This window comes from Apteryx mantelli, chromosome 2 (assembly GCF_036417845.1).
Source record: "Apteryx mantelli isolate bAptMan1 chromosome 2, bAptMan1.hap1, whole genome shotgun sequence".
Lineage (NCBI taxonomy): Eukaryota > Metazoa > Chordata > Aves > Apterygiformes > Apterygidae > Apteryx > Apteryx mantelli.
Genome location: NC_089979.1, coordinates 119,279,002 through 119,297,700, shown reverse-complemented (window position 1 = coordinate 119,297,700; position 18,699 = coordinate 119,279,002). Strand labels below are relative to the sequence as shown.

Here is an 18,699-nt window from a genome sequence, read left to right as displayed (position 1 = left end):
TTGTTACCTATCTGTCTTACTCAGCAGCCTTCTGATCTTCCACTTTCCTGAGTAGCAAAACACAAGTTCTGTCAGGACAGCTGCTTAATAAGGCACATGTTAAAATACTCAGGAAGGGAGGTATTTTCTGGATGAATTATAAGTTGCTGAGGAAGAGCATAGCATACAGATAGTCTGGAAAGTGTGCATGATAAGTTTTATGGCCTTTTCCCTATTAATAGCTTGATATTGTAAGTAGAATAAAGGTGAGTACTTGTAAACTCCTATATGGAGATATTGTTGCATTGAATGAAATAGCTCCACTACAGTGCAGTTCAGCTGCAGTGTAGATGGCTAAGGTCTGGCTCTCTCTTTGAAGTGTGAAAGTACTAACCCACTCAGCAGGACTCCTTGTCTCTACCCATTTTCTATCAAATGGGACTTGAAGCTACAGCGTGTGACACCAGAGAGGAGGAAAAGAGTTTGGGCCTGATGCAAGTGAAGAAACAAACTCTGGAGACAGCAGTAGTTATGTGCCCACTTGGAGCCAGCAGGTGTGGGCTGACTTACACAGGAGAACTTTGTTAGCTCTGCAACTCGTTTGTATTTTTGAGAGCTTATGCTTATTTTGTGAACTGCACGCTTTTCTGCCAATTGAAGGGCATCATGTGTATTTGTAGTTACTGTATCTGCCACAAAACCAACAGCACAGCAACGGAAGACTTCTTTTGTGTGTCTCATGTCAAATTTATTTTTAAAAAGCAGTGTAATTCATTATTGGTGCAAGCCCAGATCTTTGCTACTGCCAGATTCCACACTTGTGACACAGCTGTTGCTGCCATAAAGTAGTTAACTCCCCAGTTGCAGTTTAAGAGGGGAATGAAGTAGTTTTGTCTCCATAGCACAGCGCTTTGTAAGGCTTCTTCTGCCCTGTCAGAAACCTACAGTGCACTCTGTCTGACATGTGGAGCCTTCTGTGAGGGGCCGGAGCTAGGCAGTTTTGTACAATTTCTGGTATTGTCTAGAATTCATGATCAAGTTGATGTACGTTGGGGCTGTATCTTTTCTTTCTTCAGATGTTCCTGTATTCATCTGCTGTAGGTTCTTGCTTCCCCTTAGGCTTAGTTCCCTCTAATGTTTCAATTTTGGCTGGAGAGGTGTGACAGTTTGTCGTCTTTATTTCTTTCACTATATTAAAAAAAAAAAAAAAGCATGTGTGTCACTTAATATTGTAATTGTGGGACTCAGGTGAGAAAATGCTACTTTAAATTTATCTTGATCTTATGGCTGGGAGAGAAGAGACATGAAAGATCAGATAGAGGGTTAACAAAGAAGTAGGCACATATAACTGATGCATGACTATAAGTTTGTTTGTCACAGCCAAACTGATTACTGTAACTGGGCTGATTTTGTGTATTAGCCCTTCTTGGACTTCAGTGCTTTCTATAAACTGAGAAGTAAATTGTTCTGTATTTTTCCCGTCTTCTTTTATTCAGTGATGTGGTGCAAATGAATAGAGATTATCTGCTAAGCAGATTTTATTTTAAAGTAGGCCAATATTATTGGACAGTAAAGGGACTTATAAAGCATTGTCTTTATCTGCTTTTGGGATTTTTGTCCCCTCTCTCATGGGAAACAAGATGAAAACGTTCTCTAATGAGGATGTTGGCGTCACATGTTGGTGTTCTGTAGAAGATTGATTAAATGGGTCGTACTTGGAACATAGAGTTCAGTATTCAGTCTGATGTTACTGTGGATACAGTAATTTGCCAAAGTAGCCACCACTTCATGCTTTGCCAATGAATAAATGTGACTGTGGAACGCTTGCTCCTCCTGTCTGGTGCTGGAGATGGTCAGTTATTGGTCTGCTGTAGCCTTTCCTGGGTGTGCCTGCAGACATCGTGAATAATAAACTGAACTCATGACTGTTGACTCCTGGATGCTACCTATGTTTTTGTGTAGATAAAAGAGTAAAGAAGACAGAGGATGGACTGAAGTGTAATGAAAATCTCGGGCACCCCACCCCCACACAGACTTTGCTTTCTTTGTTCCCATCTTCACCAAGTCTGTCATATGGTTTCCCTAGCAACACCCTTTGGGAATGGAGAGTCTCAGATATTTCAATAAGGCATATGTATGACAAATACCTATTAATGCCTAATGTTGACTCAGCGTGAGCTAAAACATAGTTACAGTTTCTTTTCCCTGAGTTTCTTGCTCTTTTTGCTTTTCTTCTTTCCGATAAAGTTTTGTTCCTTTATAAATTAGCTTCTGAACATGTTTAAAAGAACAGAGTTAGCAAGAAACATTTATTGTTAACTAAATGGGCAGGAATGGACATCTACAAGTTTAACAGGAGGAAAAAACCCACCCTGTTATATGATTAAGTGCAGTTAAAGCAGTTTATTTCTAACCTTGGATCACTAAACAGTCAGCTTTGCAGCTATTTTCTTGAGTAGTTTCATTTTATGGAATAGAGAGTGTTCTGCTAAAGTTTAATGAAAGGAGTATGGGGAAATCCTACAGAAACAGAACTGTTGAACTGCTTGAGATGTAGCATTTCAGTTTGCCTTCTGTGTTTGGTTCTTTTGTGAAATGCAAATTGAGTTGAAAATGAATGAATATGTCCAACATGAGTGTTTCTCAGCTCTGCCTGATGTGGAGGCGAGAGTCAGGAGTGGTCACGTGAGTCTGTGCTGAGATCATTGGACTGGGGACACCAGCTGTGCTATTATTAGGGGTTTTAAAGTCTGTGGCAGATGTTCTTAGGCTCTCTTCCAGCCCCACATATGGTGTGGTGGAGTACATGGAAAAAGAAACATCTGACAAATTGTTTTTCCACGTGACAGATTTTTCTCTTTATTTTTTTTTCCCCATGCAACTGAAGAACATCTTATGTTAACTTGCAGGTACCAAGTATATTTTGAAGTATTTGAAATAAGAGTGAAGAAAATGATCATGTGAGAATAAATACAAATACTTAGAGACTTAGGCTTTTTTGGAAAGTATGACTCTGGGGGAATAGCTGGGACTCAAGTCCTTTGGCACATGTTTTGCCACTCATGTAGCTGTTTCCTATTTTCTTTGATGCTCCTATTTAGACAGGGCCCTTGCTGTATTAAGCTTTGTATATGTATATAATGAAAAGCTGTTCCTGCCCTAAGTTCTTAAATGTATGTGATGAGATATTCGATGAGATGTAAAACATGCATAGGAAAGAGGGAATAACCATGTAGTGATAAAATATGTGAACAGAACTATTCCTTATTATGTTATGGTGATATGGCACATAGCATTGAGGAAGCATGGCTGCCATGATAGGAAACTAGTATGCTTTTCTTGTTTTATTTTGAATGTGTGATTTGTCCCCTCCTTTGGAAGCCAGTTAACCATTTTAAATATCCTGGAAATATAAATAAGAAACTGCTTATAGTGTTCAATGGCCTTCTGATGTGCTCTGTGCTGTACAAAAGGCAAAAGGGAGGTATATGCCAGGAAGATGCAAGACTGACAAAATGGCAAAACAGAAGAGGAGCTGAAGAATGCTGATTTAATTTGCCAGCTGTTTATAATAGGTAACATGCATGTCCCTGTATTTCTTGTGTTATGGATTTTTTAACCATGTAAACATGTCGTTGCTAAGCAGAGCAGTGAATGTTTAAACAATTCCCTGAGCATCATCTTTTCCTTTCTGTCATTAAAGAGTGTGTAGGTTTTTGAGTTAAAACAGCTGAGATGCCACATGAGGTACCTTATGTTAAGCAAAAGGGGAAGAAAAGGCAGTATTTGTTTTTATTTTTATATATCCATCTGTCAGTTTTCTAACTCTAATCAGGCAGTACTCTCATACAGAGTTTTCAGTATGGTTAAAGAGAACAGCACACAAATTATGTAAAACTGAATTCTTTCCAGGGTTCTCATGCAGCTTTCATGGATGTTCTCTGTGCATGTTCCTTTCTGGATGTTATAGATGCAGACTGTATAATTGATCTCAAAAGCTGAGTACTCATTTTCTGTCAGCATTCCATCTGAAACTGAGAAAACAGTGTTGCTAAGTTAATGATGTACATGTTGGATTGGTCTTGTGTGTTTTGTTGTGTGTATGTTGGTGCTGTTTTGTGTGTATGCGTGTGCACGCGCGCACACACACACACACATAAATATATCAGTGAACCAGGCTCTTGGGTGCTAAGACCCATTTGTAGGTGCATATTTCTGGTGAGAGATACATCTGCAGCTGTTATCTGAATGTGATTCCCTCTCTTGGTTTCCCCCAACCCCGTCCCTAAACTGATAACCTCCCTACTTTGTAGTAATGGTGCTGGCTTAAACCACTGCAGAGACATAGTTCTACAGGCTGTTTCCACAATACAGTGCAGAAGTGGCTCAGTTTACCACAGTGCAAAGGACCATGACATGTGACCCCAAGAGTCCTTGGTCGCTCACATGGGCGAATGCTGTTTTACAGCTTACACCCAGTCATTTGAGAGTACTGCTGTATGACTGTACCCAAAGTAAGCTAGTCCGTGTGCTGAGACCTGGGTTTTGATTACTCGGTGATAGCAGTGAGGAATCAATTGCTATTAGAATGACATTATGACGGTCTGCACAGTTGCATAGCTCCCCTGAAAAGAGCAGTGCCTCCTGTGTTACTGAGATTGTAATGCAGGGCCCAGAGAAAATTTAAGAGGATTAGTGACTGACTGTTGCATTAAGCCTGAATGCTTAATCAGAAGGATTTTTTTTCCTAAAAATTATTTTGTTGGCAAAACTGAGAAAATCAAGGTCTTGATGAACTCCAGAGACTTATTACGTGTTCTAAAGGCTTGAAGCAAGTGCAGTCATACTGTGCTGATGTTACTGGTTGGCAGATGTCTTTCCCAGGTAAGAGATGAGCTGTCATGTCTGCAACACCTGTTCCCCTCTGCAAGATGGGAAGAGACTGTGGTAAATGTGCTTGTGATACTGTACTTCAAAGCAGTTCCTGGATAGGCGGCAGTTCCTGGATAGTCCTTGTCTGATTAAAATCCAGTATTTTTGTGTCCTCTTAAAATATCAACTACTTTCTGGCTGAAAAATAATTGCTCGGATTAAACTAGTTGAGTCTTGCACTGAATATTAAGCCCTGCTGAGCTTTATTCTGAACTTCAGCAACCTACCCTTTCTTCTACATGTGGGGTAGGGGGAGAAAAGATGATTTGTTATGTCTTAAAAATGCATCCCATCTGTGCAACTCCAGCGATGCCATCAGTGATGCCGGTTCACATATGTATGCTCCTGGCGGAAAAGCCAAGCTAAACAATTAACTAAAGCTGAACATTTGATGGTCACCCTTTTTAATTTGTCTGTAACTGTATGATGCATTAGACATGCAAATTCTCATATGGATAGATGGGCTGACCCTTGGGAGATGGAAATCTCATCCTTTCACTGAACATATGTTCTAAATCTCTTCTGTGAGAATGTACAGGAGCCCGCTAGCCAATTTCCCTCCCCTTCGGCCTCACTCAATATACTATAAATACTGTTGGGTGTGGTGGTTGGTTGTTTTTTTTTGGGGGGGGGGGCATAAAAAGTTGATGTTGGCCTGTTTGTCTTAAATAATGATGCAAGAAATACTGATGATATTTTTATAATATACTATAATTTGTATTATAAATTGTATAATATAGTCTTGTCTTGCCTTGCAATGATAATTATTTTTCTTAGAGATTATCATTGTGTTGTCTATCTTAGATGTATTGTTTTTGCAGCTGAATCTAAATTTTATGCTAACTTTCTGCTGCTCAAACAAATGTACTAAAAAGTTTAGGTACAGATGGTAATGTAGCCCTATGTCCATATTTAGATCTTTAACCTTCATCATTTCACTATTTTGGGGAAAAGAATGGGGGGGAAAGCTGGTTGAGCACCTCATCAGACTTTGGTTTTGGGTACTCAGCAACTGTATGAAGATCCATGCTTGGCCTGTTTGCTGTTCAACTTTTAAAGCATGTATTGCTTTCACAGTTTATTAAATATACAATATATTAATGGATTCTACTGAGTTTATACTATTAGACTGTTAAACTTCTGTTTGTAATTAAAACAGTTTAATTTTTTAACACATAAAGACAATTTTATACAAAACCTCTCAGACTTTAGGGAAAATGGGTTTTTTTGTATGTCCTAGGTATCACCTTGTTAGGGGTGTATGTTTATTAAGGCTTGTTTAGTTAATTGACAAATTGATGATTAATGCATACTCCTGCTCTTGAATTGTTGAAGAAAAGTGTGGGATGGGTCAGCTTTTTTCTTTTCTTTTTTTTTTTTTTTAATAAGCTCAACACTTTTTTTGTTGACATCTCACAGTATTGAGCATGCTCTTGCTTCAAGTTAGCAATAAAAAGAGCTTACTCTTGCTTCTTCAGATCTTTGCTCATTTAGAATACTTCTCCCACTCTGTCTCCCTCCTCCTAATTTAAAATTAGATCTGCTGGCCCAACAGGATGCGGCTTCTACATCTTGCTTGCTTCCCAACTCAAGCAGTGCATGTAGTCATGCTAAATGAAGCAGCAGCACTCCTGGATCCTTTTAATGATGTATTCAGAACTTCATTGCCTCCTGATTTAGTAAGTACAGTGAATGTATTCACAACTAACAAGAGCCCGCTCATTAAGCAGCAGTAAGTTAACTGTCCTATTCTCTTCTAGCAATCTGATTCATAATTAGAATGGTGCCATATCTGAATACAGCACCAGGTTGTCAATGGAGAGATTGTGTGTTCTGTGGGTATGTGTGGTTAGAGAGGGCTGTTGGGAGTGCAAGTAATTTAGCTTAGCTTGCCTCACTGATAGGGCTAGTTTCCTTGGTGGTGGCTTTAGGAGCTTACAGGTTCCAGCCAACTAATGTGTTTAGACTTCATGTTTTGTCTAAGTGCTTAAACAGCCTTTCAGTTCAGAGCTTTCAGTTTTATTCTCTGTTACTATTCCGTAAATCCCACGTAACACAGCTCTGCTAACTGGGGTTACTGGAGTATAACTGAGGGCAAAATCGGACCAGTGGTTGACTTGTTAGACTGCTACATTAACTCAGTCTTAGGGGCATAGTTGTAACTTTAAAAAATGAAGGAAACAGTTTGGTGGTTGAATTGGCGGCTGTAAGTTGAGCAGAGGGTTATGCTGTCCAGAAGCACACAAGAGCTTGTTGGAATTGTCTTCCGTGATGTTAAAATACTTGAGCTTATTGAAATCACAACTGAGTGCTCACATAAGTTATCTGCCCCCAAAAGCACATTTATTTTAATTTTGATGGAATCATGGGTGAAAACAAATGCTAAATACTTACCTTTGCTTTTAGTCTGATATTTATTCTGAAATATTTTTGCCTTAAGTAATCACAAGCACTACTTACTGACAGACTTGGAGTCAGGAGAATTTGGGGTTGAGGGAGGGATAGCATGTGCGCTTTGTCTACTTCTGTAATAGCAACTTCCTGACATTGTTTTCAGGGCTTTTAGCACAATCAGGATGACACCAAACCAATTCTTATTTAAAACCAGCTGACATATTTTGTGTATTTTGTTTGTTTTCCCCTCTCCTCTTTAAACTGGCTTCAGAAAAAAGCCATATAGTTCTCTGTACCTGTTTGCCATCTGGAACAGCAGGCTCCCATGTGGGTAGAGGCAGATGAACAGAGTGTCTAGTGCTGTCTTCTGCAGCTGTGCCCATGACCACACTCTGATGTGTGTTCCTCAGTCAATCCCTGCAGTTCCCTGGCACGGGCACCCGTTTAAGTCTGTCAAGCATATGCTGAGTTCTCTAATAAATTTTTTTTCCTTCCTCTTTTCCTTAAGAGCCATTTTCATTCAAAGGCATTGAGTAATCATCATTGCTCATCTTCCACATCTGTCTTTACGCATTCATACTGAATGGTAAGGTGTCTTTTAAATGTAATTTTACTATTTCATTCATGCTAGTGTATATTGTCAAATATATGCATGAATTGCTTGAAGTAATTTGAAGGAAGAAGACTTTTGCACACTCTGGAGTAGGGAAGGAGTTGTTCCCTCCTTCCTTAAAGGCAAAGAAAAAGCCAGTGGTTGATTGGAAACAACTTCATTACTTGGGAAGCCTGCAGCTACAAGGGTCTTGCATAATGTGTAGCGAGTACATTGTGTGTAGAGACGGAGGATGGCGATGGCAAGGATGGAGAGGAGACCTCCCCCCCCCCCCCCCCCCGCCACCATAGAGTTTCACCTACTATTGTCCAGAACTAGTCAGTGCAGCTTTATGATCTTTGTGTGTAACTTGTCTATGGAGGTGAGGTGGGTTATGGTGTAGGTAGACCATGCAAGACTGAGGCATGGACTGATGTTTTGTGATCTGTTGCATTCTACCTCAGGCCCTGGGAGGGTTTCTATCCGTGTTATGCAGAATAGTAATGGTGTGTGTGTGTGTGTGTTTTGTGCTCTAAGATTGCCAAGGCAGAAAAGGACTATTTGGGGAACAAACTGCATTTGTTTTTCTTCTTATTCCTGAGATTGAAACACTTTAACTTCTTTTAATACTGGACCACAAATGTATGTTAGAGGAGGAGAAAAGTGGAAACACTTCCTGTATTACAATTCTCAGTCCTATTTCTGCAGAATCTTTAATCTTTCTAAATTCATCCTAAATCTTATGTCTCTACTATGGCTTACAAATCTGTTGCAGTAGCCATGTAACTTACTTTCTGAGCACCTGGGCAGAATAGTAGACCATCTTAATATTATAAAGTATAAAATATCTGCTGTTTACTGACTGTGCCTGGATATCTGAAAAGCTGATACACATTCCGAATGTTCTAGTTTTGAATCATAATTTATCCTGCCTACATAAAGTGCTTTCAGAGAAGCTGCAGGGCGGGATTTTGGACTGAATGCATATTTGCTTGTGTGGGTGTGAAGTGGCTGTGTAGGGGATATTCTTCACTACAAAATGATACATTGCAGTTTTCTTTGTAAACTTTCTTGGTCCATCACTTCAGTTTGGATCCATAGGCCCACCGCACTGAATGACAGTTACTACAAAGGACTAGTTTTTCTTACTTTGAATTAGTAAAACAACACTAGTTATTAACCAGTGACAAGCTACTTCCCTTCTTCCACCCCATCTTTAGATTATTTTAAAAAGGCAATGACTTCTTTCTTCCTCACCACCAAGCTAAAATGGTAGTGAAAGTTATACTGCAAATCTATCAAACAATAAAATAGTTTAGAAAGGTTGATTTGAAATACACTGCAGGTGAAGTAAAGCAAGAAATCTTGTGCTTTGCCTGTAGTGCTTTTTATGAGTTTGTTTGTTTTTTGTTTTGTTTTTCCCTATTGCAAATGAACTATCAAGGCAGAAATGTCAGATTCTAGACTTGGGTTACTTTCAATGTGTCTGCCACACCACCAGGAAATAGACAGTGCTTGTCTTGGGGATATGCAGTGTTAGTAGATGGATGATGGAGGTTGTGCAGTCCTCCATGCCTGTCTGGACTGTTTCTACTGTGCTGACATAATGTTTTATGGGTGGGCAGGAGATCTGCAGTCAATGCTTGAGGCTTTGGAGGTGATACCAGTCAGGTGACTTTTGTTTATAAGAGATCTAGGTTTGTGAACAGCACCAAAAAACTGCTTGTTGTTGCTGATGAAGATCTTGTGTTACTTTTTGCAAAACCTGGGGTGATGCCCAGGTGTTAGAATCTGTCACTGTTCTCCCTTTCATCACATTATCTATTTGTCTGCTATCCTTCAGGAACAGAGCTGATTGCATTGTAGTAGGGATTTAATCTCATTACATATACTGCATTTAGCTTGACTGATGTACTCTTTGAGATTTATACACGCCTTTTGTTTTCATAAATAATAATTTAAGAAAGGGATGGTGGTCATTCAGAAACCATTTACCTGGGTACTGTTCAGCAGAAAGTCCTGACTGAAATTAGTTTTCCACTGTGAAAATAAGGCAAATAGCTGATATTCCTGTTTCCTTTCTTTAACAGCAAATCAATTATTTAAGGAGGAATGCATTAGAATGCCTTGAAGGTCTGAGGTATGCTGATCTGGCAATTCGCATCCGCAGTTGCATAAGAGCATCTTGTACATGGGGCTGCCCAAAATATATACGAAACAGAGATTTGTGTTTGAGAATAAACTTTGCCAAATAATCAACCCAAGTAAATCCATACAATGTTTAGTAGCCAGCCAGCTGTAGAATTAAATCCTTATTTATCCTGCTGAATATTGAACAATGACACAGTCTGGCAAGGGATAAATAGTCTTATTTTCTTCTCATTCTTGATTATAGAGTCAGCAAATCTTTCTAGTGTTAAAGATGCCTGGGGAAGACAGATGGAAGATGGCAATTACGTGTACTCTGTAGAAAATCTAAAAGAAAAACATTAGTTGAAAAATTCTTAGTTCTTAGTAAAAGTTAATTTCATAATTAAAAAAAATGAATGAAAAAGAAAAAGACTTTTACAAGATACTCTTATCTGCTGGGATACCAGGAAAACGTCTGTGGAAATACCAACTTGCACACAGAGAGGATGAACAGGAAATCTTTCTCTTTAGTACTGTATGTTGGTGAAAAGAAAACACTTGTCCCTAAAACTTCACCCTTAAAGAGTATTTTGTTCCATGCCCTGAGCACTGAAGTGCTATATTTGTTTGTTGCTGTGAATCTTGGTTCTGCTTTGTCTTTAACTGATACTCGCTGTTTACTGAAAGACTAATGCTGTATTTCTTTCCCCTCTCTTTCTTGTTTTTGCAACTCTTGGGGAAGGAAGGGAATTCTCTCTCTCTCTTTTTATTTTTATATATGTGTGTGTATATATATATATATATATATATATATATAAAATCCATGGTACTGGAAAAATTTGGTCTGTCTAGCAGTGGAACTAAGTGGTATAACTAACTTGGGGAGGGGAAGCTATTTCCTTTGAAATAGGAGACGTACAATGTTTTTCTCAGCTGCTGGGATCTATGAAATATTTTCAGGTGTTACTACATTAAATCTTGGCTTTGCTGTCTGGCCCAAAAACAAAATAATTAAATTTCTCCTGTTGCAGATCTTTGTGTTCATGCTTAAGATGAAGCATACAGGTGCACATGAGAGCAGGATTACACTTATAAGTTTAAATTAGCTAATGAAATTTACTGTTCACCATATGGTGACTTTCAGACCTTGTAATTACAGCCTGATACTTGTAACAGTTCTTGCACTTTAATATGTTAAAATTGCATGAGTTAGAACTGTCATTTAACAGCAAACAGTGGTTTGAAAAGGTATGGGGATTATCTGCAGCTCCACTGATAAAGTAGACAAGGTTTGTGTACATTAAAGGCTGGCCATTGTCCAGGCATGTGGTTATGCTCAATCTTGATTTGGAGAGTAACAAGATGATTGAATGCAAATCAGTTTGAATACATGCATGAGCATAAAGGATTTATATAGTAAGAAGACTTTTCTTGATCCAAGATAGGTTGGCAGCATCCAAAAGCTTGATCTAAGAGGAAGCACTGCAAATAACCATCAATGTAGATGCGAGTCCTTGAGTAATTACAGTTGAACTTCATTTTCTGGCTTGTTGGGGACGAGTGGGAAGATTTCTTCAGCAGGACCAGATGAGAAATGCTTAAAATCAGATTATCCTTTATTTTGTTGAAGGAGGGTCTGTTTTTGCAGAGAGGAAGTCTTATTTCATATTTAGCAAGATTCAAAAGGCTGTCCTTGGTGTGGACTTTCTCTTTGAAGAAAAAGTATGTGCATCTTCTATTTTGAAAGTGATAATTGGATCAGTCCACAAAGAATTGCTACTGGGAGAAGAGGTGGCTGCAACTGTGAACTTGTACTGGTTGTGAGGGGACAGGAGATGGCCTGAGAACAGTTGTGATCCATCTTGTAGGAGAGATTAAGAAAGGAAATTGCCCGATAGTTTTGTGAAGAGTGAGAAAGTTTTTCAAATTCTTAAAACCCAAGTCTGCTGAGGGGACAGACCATGTTCTGTATAAAACATGCCATTTGAGGGTGGCAAGGTTTGTGATTTTAGGTCTTTCCTTTGCAGGATAAATTCAACCGATCAGGGCTTCATTTGTGGAAGTACTTGTGTGATTGCCAGTGAGATCATAGCTCTGTTATTCTGTCGGTATTTCAAGACTTGTCTGAGAAAGCCTTAGTCTTTTGAAATGTATGCAGTTTTAAAGCATTGCTTTATTTTGTTCTGTGGATAAATCTGACTCTTTTGTGAAGATTGTAGAAACATGTTGTAGTGTCTTCATGACTGTGATGAATGTCCCTATTTTTTGCCTGTGCTTTCTATATCATGTTTAAGGGGGAAGGATGTGCTAGTATTTGTTCTGGTCAGAGGAAGTTTGCATATAGTTGTCTATACTGCTCTGTGATGAACCTAAAAATTCCTTGACATGGTTAAGACTGTAGATATTGTGAAATGCACTCAAAAGATCAAGGTTTTAATGCAGCAGACTGTGACGAGAGAGGAGTCGTCTAACCCTTTCTCTTTGACTCAGTTTGGTAGTTTGTGTAACTGCTCTGCCAAGAGAGGGCGAGGAAACTTGTGCGTGAGCCAAAGTTACAATTGCATTTAAATGACCTTACAGCATAAAGAACTGTTCGTGTGGGGGAAACGCAATAGAAGCGACACTTGAAGCGAGCCTGCTAGCCAAATGGTGAAGTTCTGGGGGGGGAGAGAAGACTCAGGAGAGGAAGAATGCCATGCAGATGATCAAGAGCAGAGAGAGCTGAAAACCAGGTACAGCAACCGCTGCTGCAGAGTTGTAATCCCTGATGTTGTTTGTCTCTCCTCACAGGGTTTTGCTTTGTGTCGCATGTATGTAGTGCTTGCACAGAGGCATCGCTGTCCATGTTCCATCCCTTTGTCTGAGCTGATTTAAAACATGGCAAATGCTGCTTTAGTATCTTTTGAAATCCCTTACTCTGCAGCTTAGTTGAACATTGTTTTCAAACTGTTGCACTGGATAACGCTGCCTGGTCTCTTTCTTAAATAATGCTGAGCTGAACTGCTGTTGTATTGTCACACACAGGTTTTGTTCTGGTGGGGTAGGGGGAAGGACTTACGCTTTGGGCTGTAAAAAATAGAGCGTTGACAACGTACTGTGCTTGAAGGGGTCAAAGATGGCTGTTTGCTGTGGCTGTTTTCTCCCTCTCCCTCCTCCCCTCTTCGGAGTTGTACCTCAAGATCTAAAGTTCTAGTAAACTGTCACGTTAGCTAAAATGCTGTCACCATAAGTTTTGAGTACAGAACAATAGGAATCTGAGCTATCTAAGATTTTTAAGCTTACAGATGAATCTCCTTTGGGCATCAGGTATCTTAAGTCATGATGCGATTATTAAACAAGTGCTATGATGGGAGCAGGTAAATCAGTGCGAGCTGAATTATTTGCACAGTGTTGCAGACTTTCAGCTGCAAATAAATTGCAGTTATTTGGGATAGTGGATATTCATAGGACAATTTATTTACCACTGATTCCTATCAGTGAACTTGGAGCTTCAGAGGCAATAAATATGTATTAATATTTATATGCAATGTGTCTTAACCTTTCTATGCTGATAGATACTTTGGTAACTGTAAGCCTATTTACTGAAGTATGTTATTAGTGATGCCTGTCTAAGTGGTGTCCTGGACTTCTTTTTTTTGTTACAGTGGAAATTCCTACAATGTAAGGAGCTTAGATCTGACCATTTTCTTTCCAAAAGATGATTTGTGCTGAGGGTGTCATCGTTTTGTTAAGCTCTTTTGCTGGATGTGATTTGAGGTTTTTCTTGTCTGTATTTAAATTTGAAACCCGAACTTTCAAACTGAAAAAGCAAAATGGCTACAAATTACTGCGTGAATTTTGGAATGTATCAGACATTTTTTCCAAGAAAGTCTATTATTTTAAGTATAGGCTAATTTTTTTAGATATTGGTGACTCTGAAATTCTAGATTGCTCTTAAAGTTAAGTACTGGTTGCGTTCTGGTGACAGAAGGGTGGGAAAGCTTCCCCCCCCCCCCCCCCCAGCAGGCATAGTTGCTGTGGATTTATTTGCTTACCAACAAATTTTAGTGTAACAGTCTTCATTACTATATTCAAATGAAGAACAAGTCTATATAATTTGCTGATTCTTTTTACTTCCCCACAATTTGGCTGTGTCTGAACTCTGTTAAAAGAATGAGTACATCTAATAAATCTGTAAAAATTTGCAACTGCTTATAATCAAATTAAAAGAAGAAATCAAATTTAACTTTACTGTTCACAGGCTCTTTGTTACAAAACCCGTTTCATCTTGGAGCCAAAACACTTTAAAGGGCCTTTCCATGGTTGGGAGCTTTTTAGCTCTGGAACAAGGCCTATGGTAGCTGTTCCCTGCTCTGTGATTGACTGACTTGAAGGAAGCTGAAGCTTCTTAATCAAAAGCTTTAGATTTAAACTTTATGGAAGTGCTTTGGACTGGCACCCTGCAAAACTTGAACAACACAGAAACAAAACCCCTTTACAAACCCTGGAATCTCGCTGCTACAGCTGTTTTTAGACAACTGTTGGGCAGGGGAGGGAAGGAAATGAGAATTTTCTGTAGAGTTTGTTAGCATCTGTAATAAGACTTTGCAGATTATGGGAGTGTAATTGTAGTTAGGCAGAGATGGAGTTCCATATCAAGCAGAAAGAATACCTTTCTTGTCAGCTGCTTTTGCTCTCCCCCTTCCCTCCGCCCCCAGCGCCTGGAGTAGTATTACTTTGCACTATTAAGAAAACTGAAGGGCACTTACATTTTAGTTGGCGCCTTTGTCCATAGGGGGTAGACTGAAGAACACAGTGTTCCTCAGTGGGGTACACCTAATAGATTTTTCCTTGTTCATTCTTGTCTGGCTTGCTTTCCCCTTGTAAATTCCTGTTTTGCCCTACAGTACAGAACAGGAAGGTACTGTGAATTCAAAGAGCTTGTATTCTCTTTGTGCACTTACCCACCCTCCCTGTTTCTCTCCATTAGGCCTTACTTCTAGTGAGGCTTACGTATGCATGACAGAATGATTCAGAATTTGTCCCCACTTTTTTTTTTTAACCTATCTGTAAAATATGGAGGATAAATATCTGTCTTACACAGGTGTTGAGTTCTTGTGGCAGAAGCCTTTTTGAAGGAAGTCATTAAAATCAGAAATGTTTTCAACGAATTCCCTCCCCCCCCGCCATGTTATCCTGGGTGTTGCTGATAATGTATGTATTTTTATGGCATGGACTACAGTGCAAATCAGCTTTGTTTCTTTCTGATGAACTATGTCTGAAAACACAGCATTAACACAGACTATAAGGAGAAAGTTGGAGGCAGAGGAGGCTCTGTGTGAAAGGTGCTGTTGGAAGCTTTGACTCTAATCTTGAGGTCATGTTCATTGAGCAGATTGGTTCTAGGTGTGTGAAGCAAGCTTGAATAAAAGCAAAGAGCAAAGAGCTGTACTAAAACTTGCAGCCCTTAGACTTGCAAGAAAGAGTAATTTCATCTTAATGCCTTTTTTAAACAGAACGGAAAGTATTGGAACTAATTTGTGATACATTTATTAGACTTTCCAATTAGGATTTTATTTTGGATTATTCTGCGACAAATTCATTCATTTCGTATTCAATTCAAATTCATTCATTGCAAATATGAAATTGAAGACTTAGATGGATATGTGGCCTGTTAGAGCAATATAGCTTGCCCTGGAAGCATTGCTATTCACTGTGGAGCTTTACAGGCATTACTGGGAAAACATGAGGATTAGAAATGATAGGAGTATATTTCATCTTGTGATTTCCATGTTCTTAGATTTTTCAAATACTGAAACTATTTTCTCATCAACTGGCACTGTTCTCTTTGATCTCACCTCATTCTGAAATCCTATTGCTCTAAAAGAGGATGCCTTTGAATTGTACTTCGTGCTGTCATTTGATTTCATGCATAACAGGGGTTCATCAGGAGGAAAGCTGGAACTGCAGATGAAAAATGTAGCTGACAAGGAAACTTTCAATACAGGAGATTCAGAAAGAATATGATCAGCTGCCTAGTTAGGCTCTGAAAAATCATGTGAACTTTAAGCCACTCGAGCTTAATTTAGTGGAAGACTGAGAAGCTTAATATAGATAGCTCGGATATCATGTGGAAATTCCAATTTAGACATGTATTGATGTAAGAGACCTTGAGCTTATTTTTGTTTGTTTTTGACCAGATTGTTTGTTTCCTCCCCTTAGCCCCACTCTTTAGCCTCAAGAAATACAAACAGTGGCAACTGTTAGTGCACAGCTACACTAAATTTTACAAGGGAAGGTGAAGGAAAATCAGCCTTTTGGTATTTTCACTTGTTCTTGTTCAGTTAGTTTTCAGTGGAGCTGCTCCAGAGTTACAACACAGGCATCCTAAGTTTGGTCTTCAGCGCACTTGTTTGGTACTGCTCCTGGTAACTTTTTGGAGGAAGGTAAACCAAGAAGTGACGTATGTCTCTGGTCAGGATATCCTTAAGTTTGCTGAGAAGTGTTGGTGACTTTTGAACTGACTTTTCCTTTTCTTCCCATAAGCAAAGTTCTTAGGGGATGGAGAGAGAAAGAAAGTATGAGGTAGGAAAAATGACTGTGTCTCAAAGTTGAGCAGAAAGTAGGTAAGTTGAGACACATCCTCACCCTCTGTCACCCCTTCCCTTGGAGAGGGAAAAAAACCCACACATCCGCAAAAAATTTGAATTGAATGTGTTTATCCTGAAATGGCAAAGGCTACAGTCAGTCAAATTCTTCTTTCTTCTCTGCCTTTGAAAGAAAGATGCAAATCTAGTGGGATTTCTGCTCTTTTTCTTAAATTGTGCCTAAGTTTATTTGTATGTCTCCCTTTCCCAATAGTGTGGCTTCACACCGTATCTATTCTGTCAACAGCACAGTAATATTTAACTTGATTCAGAGAACTTAGTATTTCTGGAGTGGTCATTTATGTAACATCAGTAGGAAGGTCATTGTGTAACTGATGCGACTTGCCCTCCAATGAAAGTGTCATGGGAAAAACAAATGGAGGAATGGATTCCCTGTGTTTACAGTAGCCATGGAAAGTCCTGCTTTGCTCACATCTGGGTTGGACTTTGGCAGGGGGAGGGAAGCACTCTAAATCTTTAAAGGATGACATGTATGGAAATAGATTGCACATCTAGGTTATACTTGAAAGCATAAATTTTTAATTTGTATCACTTTGGCTCTGCACAGGAATTTATTTTGGGTCAAACCATACTGTTGATGTGGAGGCAGCTGTACAGGAAAAAAAAAGCCTCTGAAGTATGCTGTTCAAAGTCTAAAGTAGCTGTTGTTGATCTCAGGCTGCTTAAAGTTAGAGCCCTTAATGCAGCAACAGTTGATGATGTATAATTCTTTCTGTGCTTAGGAATATATAACTTCACAAATGGTGAATCAGTTTGCAAGGTGGTGTTGTGAAAGTTACTGTTGTCTTCCATGTGAAGAATTAAAACACCTCAACATCATTGCAAAAGCAAAGACAGCCCAAATAGGAAGGACATCTTCATGTTTAAAAACTTTGTCTGTAGAGATTAGGCCTGTATTTGATAGGAGCATCAGCACTGATAATATGTCAACTGTCAGCCAGTGGAGCGACATCTGTAAGTTCATATTGAATGCTTTGCTATTTAAATTCTCTGAACAAAGTTAACTTTTACAGACCTTACAGAATAAGATTGGGATAAAGTGTCAGACCAAGGATCTCAGTGTTTGGTTGCAGAGTTTTTGCTGTAATGACACAAGAAATCTGTTCCATCCATTTAGAATAAGTCATGGTGCTGTGTGCAGTTAGGAGTGAGTGGTGGAAGTTGCAGTAATTTGTCTTCTGTACAGAGAGGGCAGTTTTGTGTGTGAAATTTCAGTCTTGCTAACTTTTTCTGTGTATTTGAGAGTTGTCAAGTTCCCTTTGAGATAAAATATGTAGAACATGGATGCTGTGAGTCAAGATGTTGTGGTGTGGTATGTTTGATTCTTTGTTTTGGGGTTTTCTTGTTGCTTTTGTTTAAGACGCCTTAGGTAGCACTTGAGCAGAGCTATACAGTGCAGTATACCATTTCATACAATGTCTCAAGAAGACCTGCTCCTGCTTGTCAAGTCACTGTTGTTATATATGCATTTACCATAATTTAAGTATAATCTATCAGTTAGCATAAAACTAATTTTCTGAAGGGGGAAAGAGGGAAATATTTATATTTTGATTTCATTGAGCAATACTTCATTGCTTTGCTCCTGGCAAGAAATGGCTATCTCAGATTTTTGAAAGAACATCTATGTGAAGGACAGCCTTAATCTGTATGATTCATTTTTCTTAGAAGTAGGTTTTGTTACCACTACCTCTCAAAATGCAAGAAGAGTTTTTGTGTATGACTGTTGAACCTCAGATCAATAATTTATTCCATTCAGCCCTCACTGTTAAACTAGAGAATTTAGATCTAGAGATAGAAGGAGAACAAGCAACTTGGGTATATTTGATATTAATGCACTCCTCCATTTCATATAATGCCACCAAAATTCTTCTGCTGTCTGAAAGTTTGACAGAAACACATGCCTCTGCACAACTCTGAGATGCTAACTGTCTTTTAATTCTGCATCTTGGAACTTTAGGTAATGAAGGATTTCACATGCACTTTTTCCTGGACTAGTGATCATAGCATGCGATGAAGTAACAGAAC

At 39.0% G+C, this 18,699-nt stretch overlaps 1 protein-coding gene across 4 annotated transcripts in view; it reads left to right on the top strand.

Annotated features, from left to right (window-relative positions):
- TRAK1 (trafficking kinesin protein 1) overlaps positions 1 to 18,699 on the top strand; it is a 145,168-nt gene that overhangs the window by 15,302 nt on the left and 111,167 nt on the right. For 2 of the 4 annotated variants that reach the window (XM_067291341.1, XM_067291340.1), the window contains exon 1: positions 12,674 to 12,759. The exons of the other annotated variants lie outside the window; for them this stretch is intronic. In XM_067291341.1, coding sequence (XP_067147442.1) covers positions 12,674 to 12,759 — 86 coding nt within the window. Of the gene's footprint in view, positions 1 to 12,673; positions 12,760 to 18,699 lie in introns of those variants that run through there. 4 annotated transcript variants of the gene reach the window in all.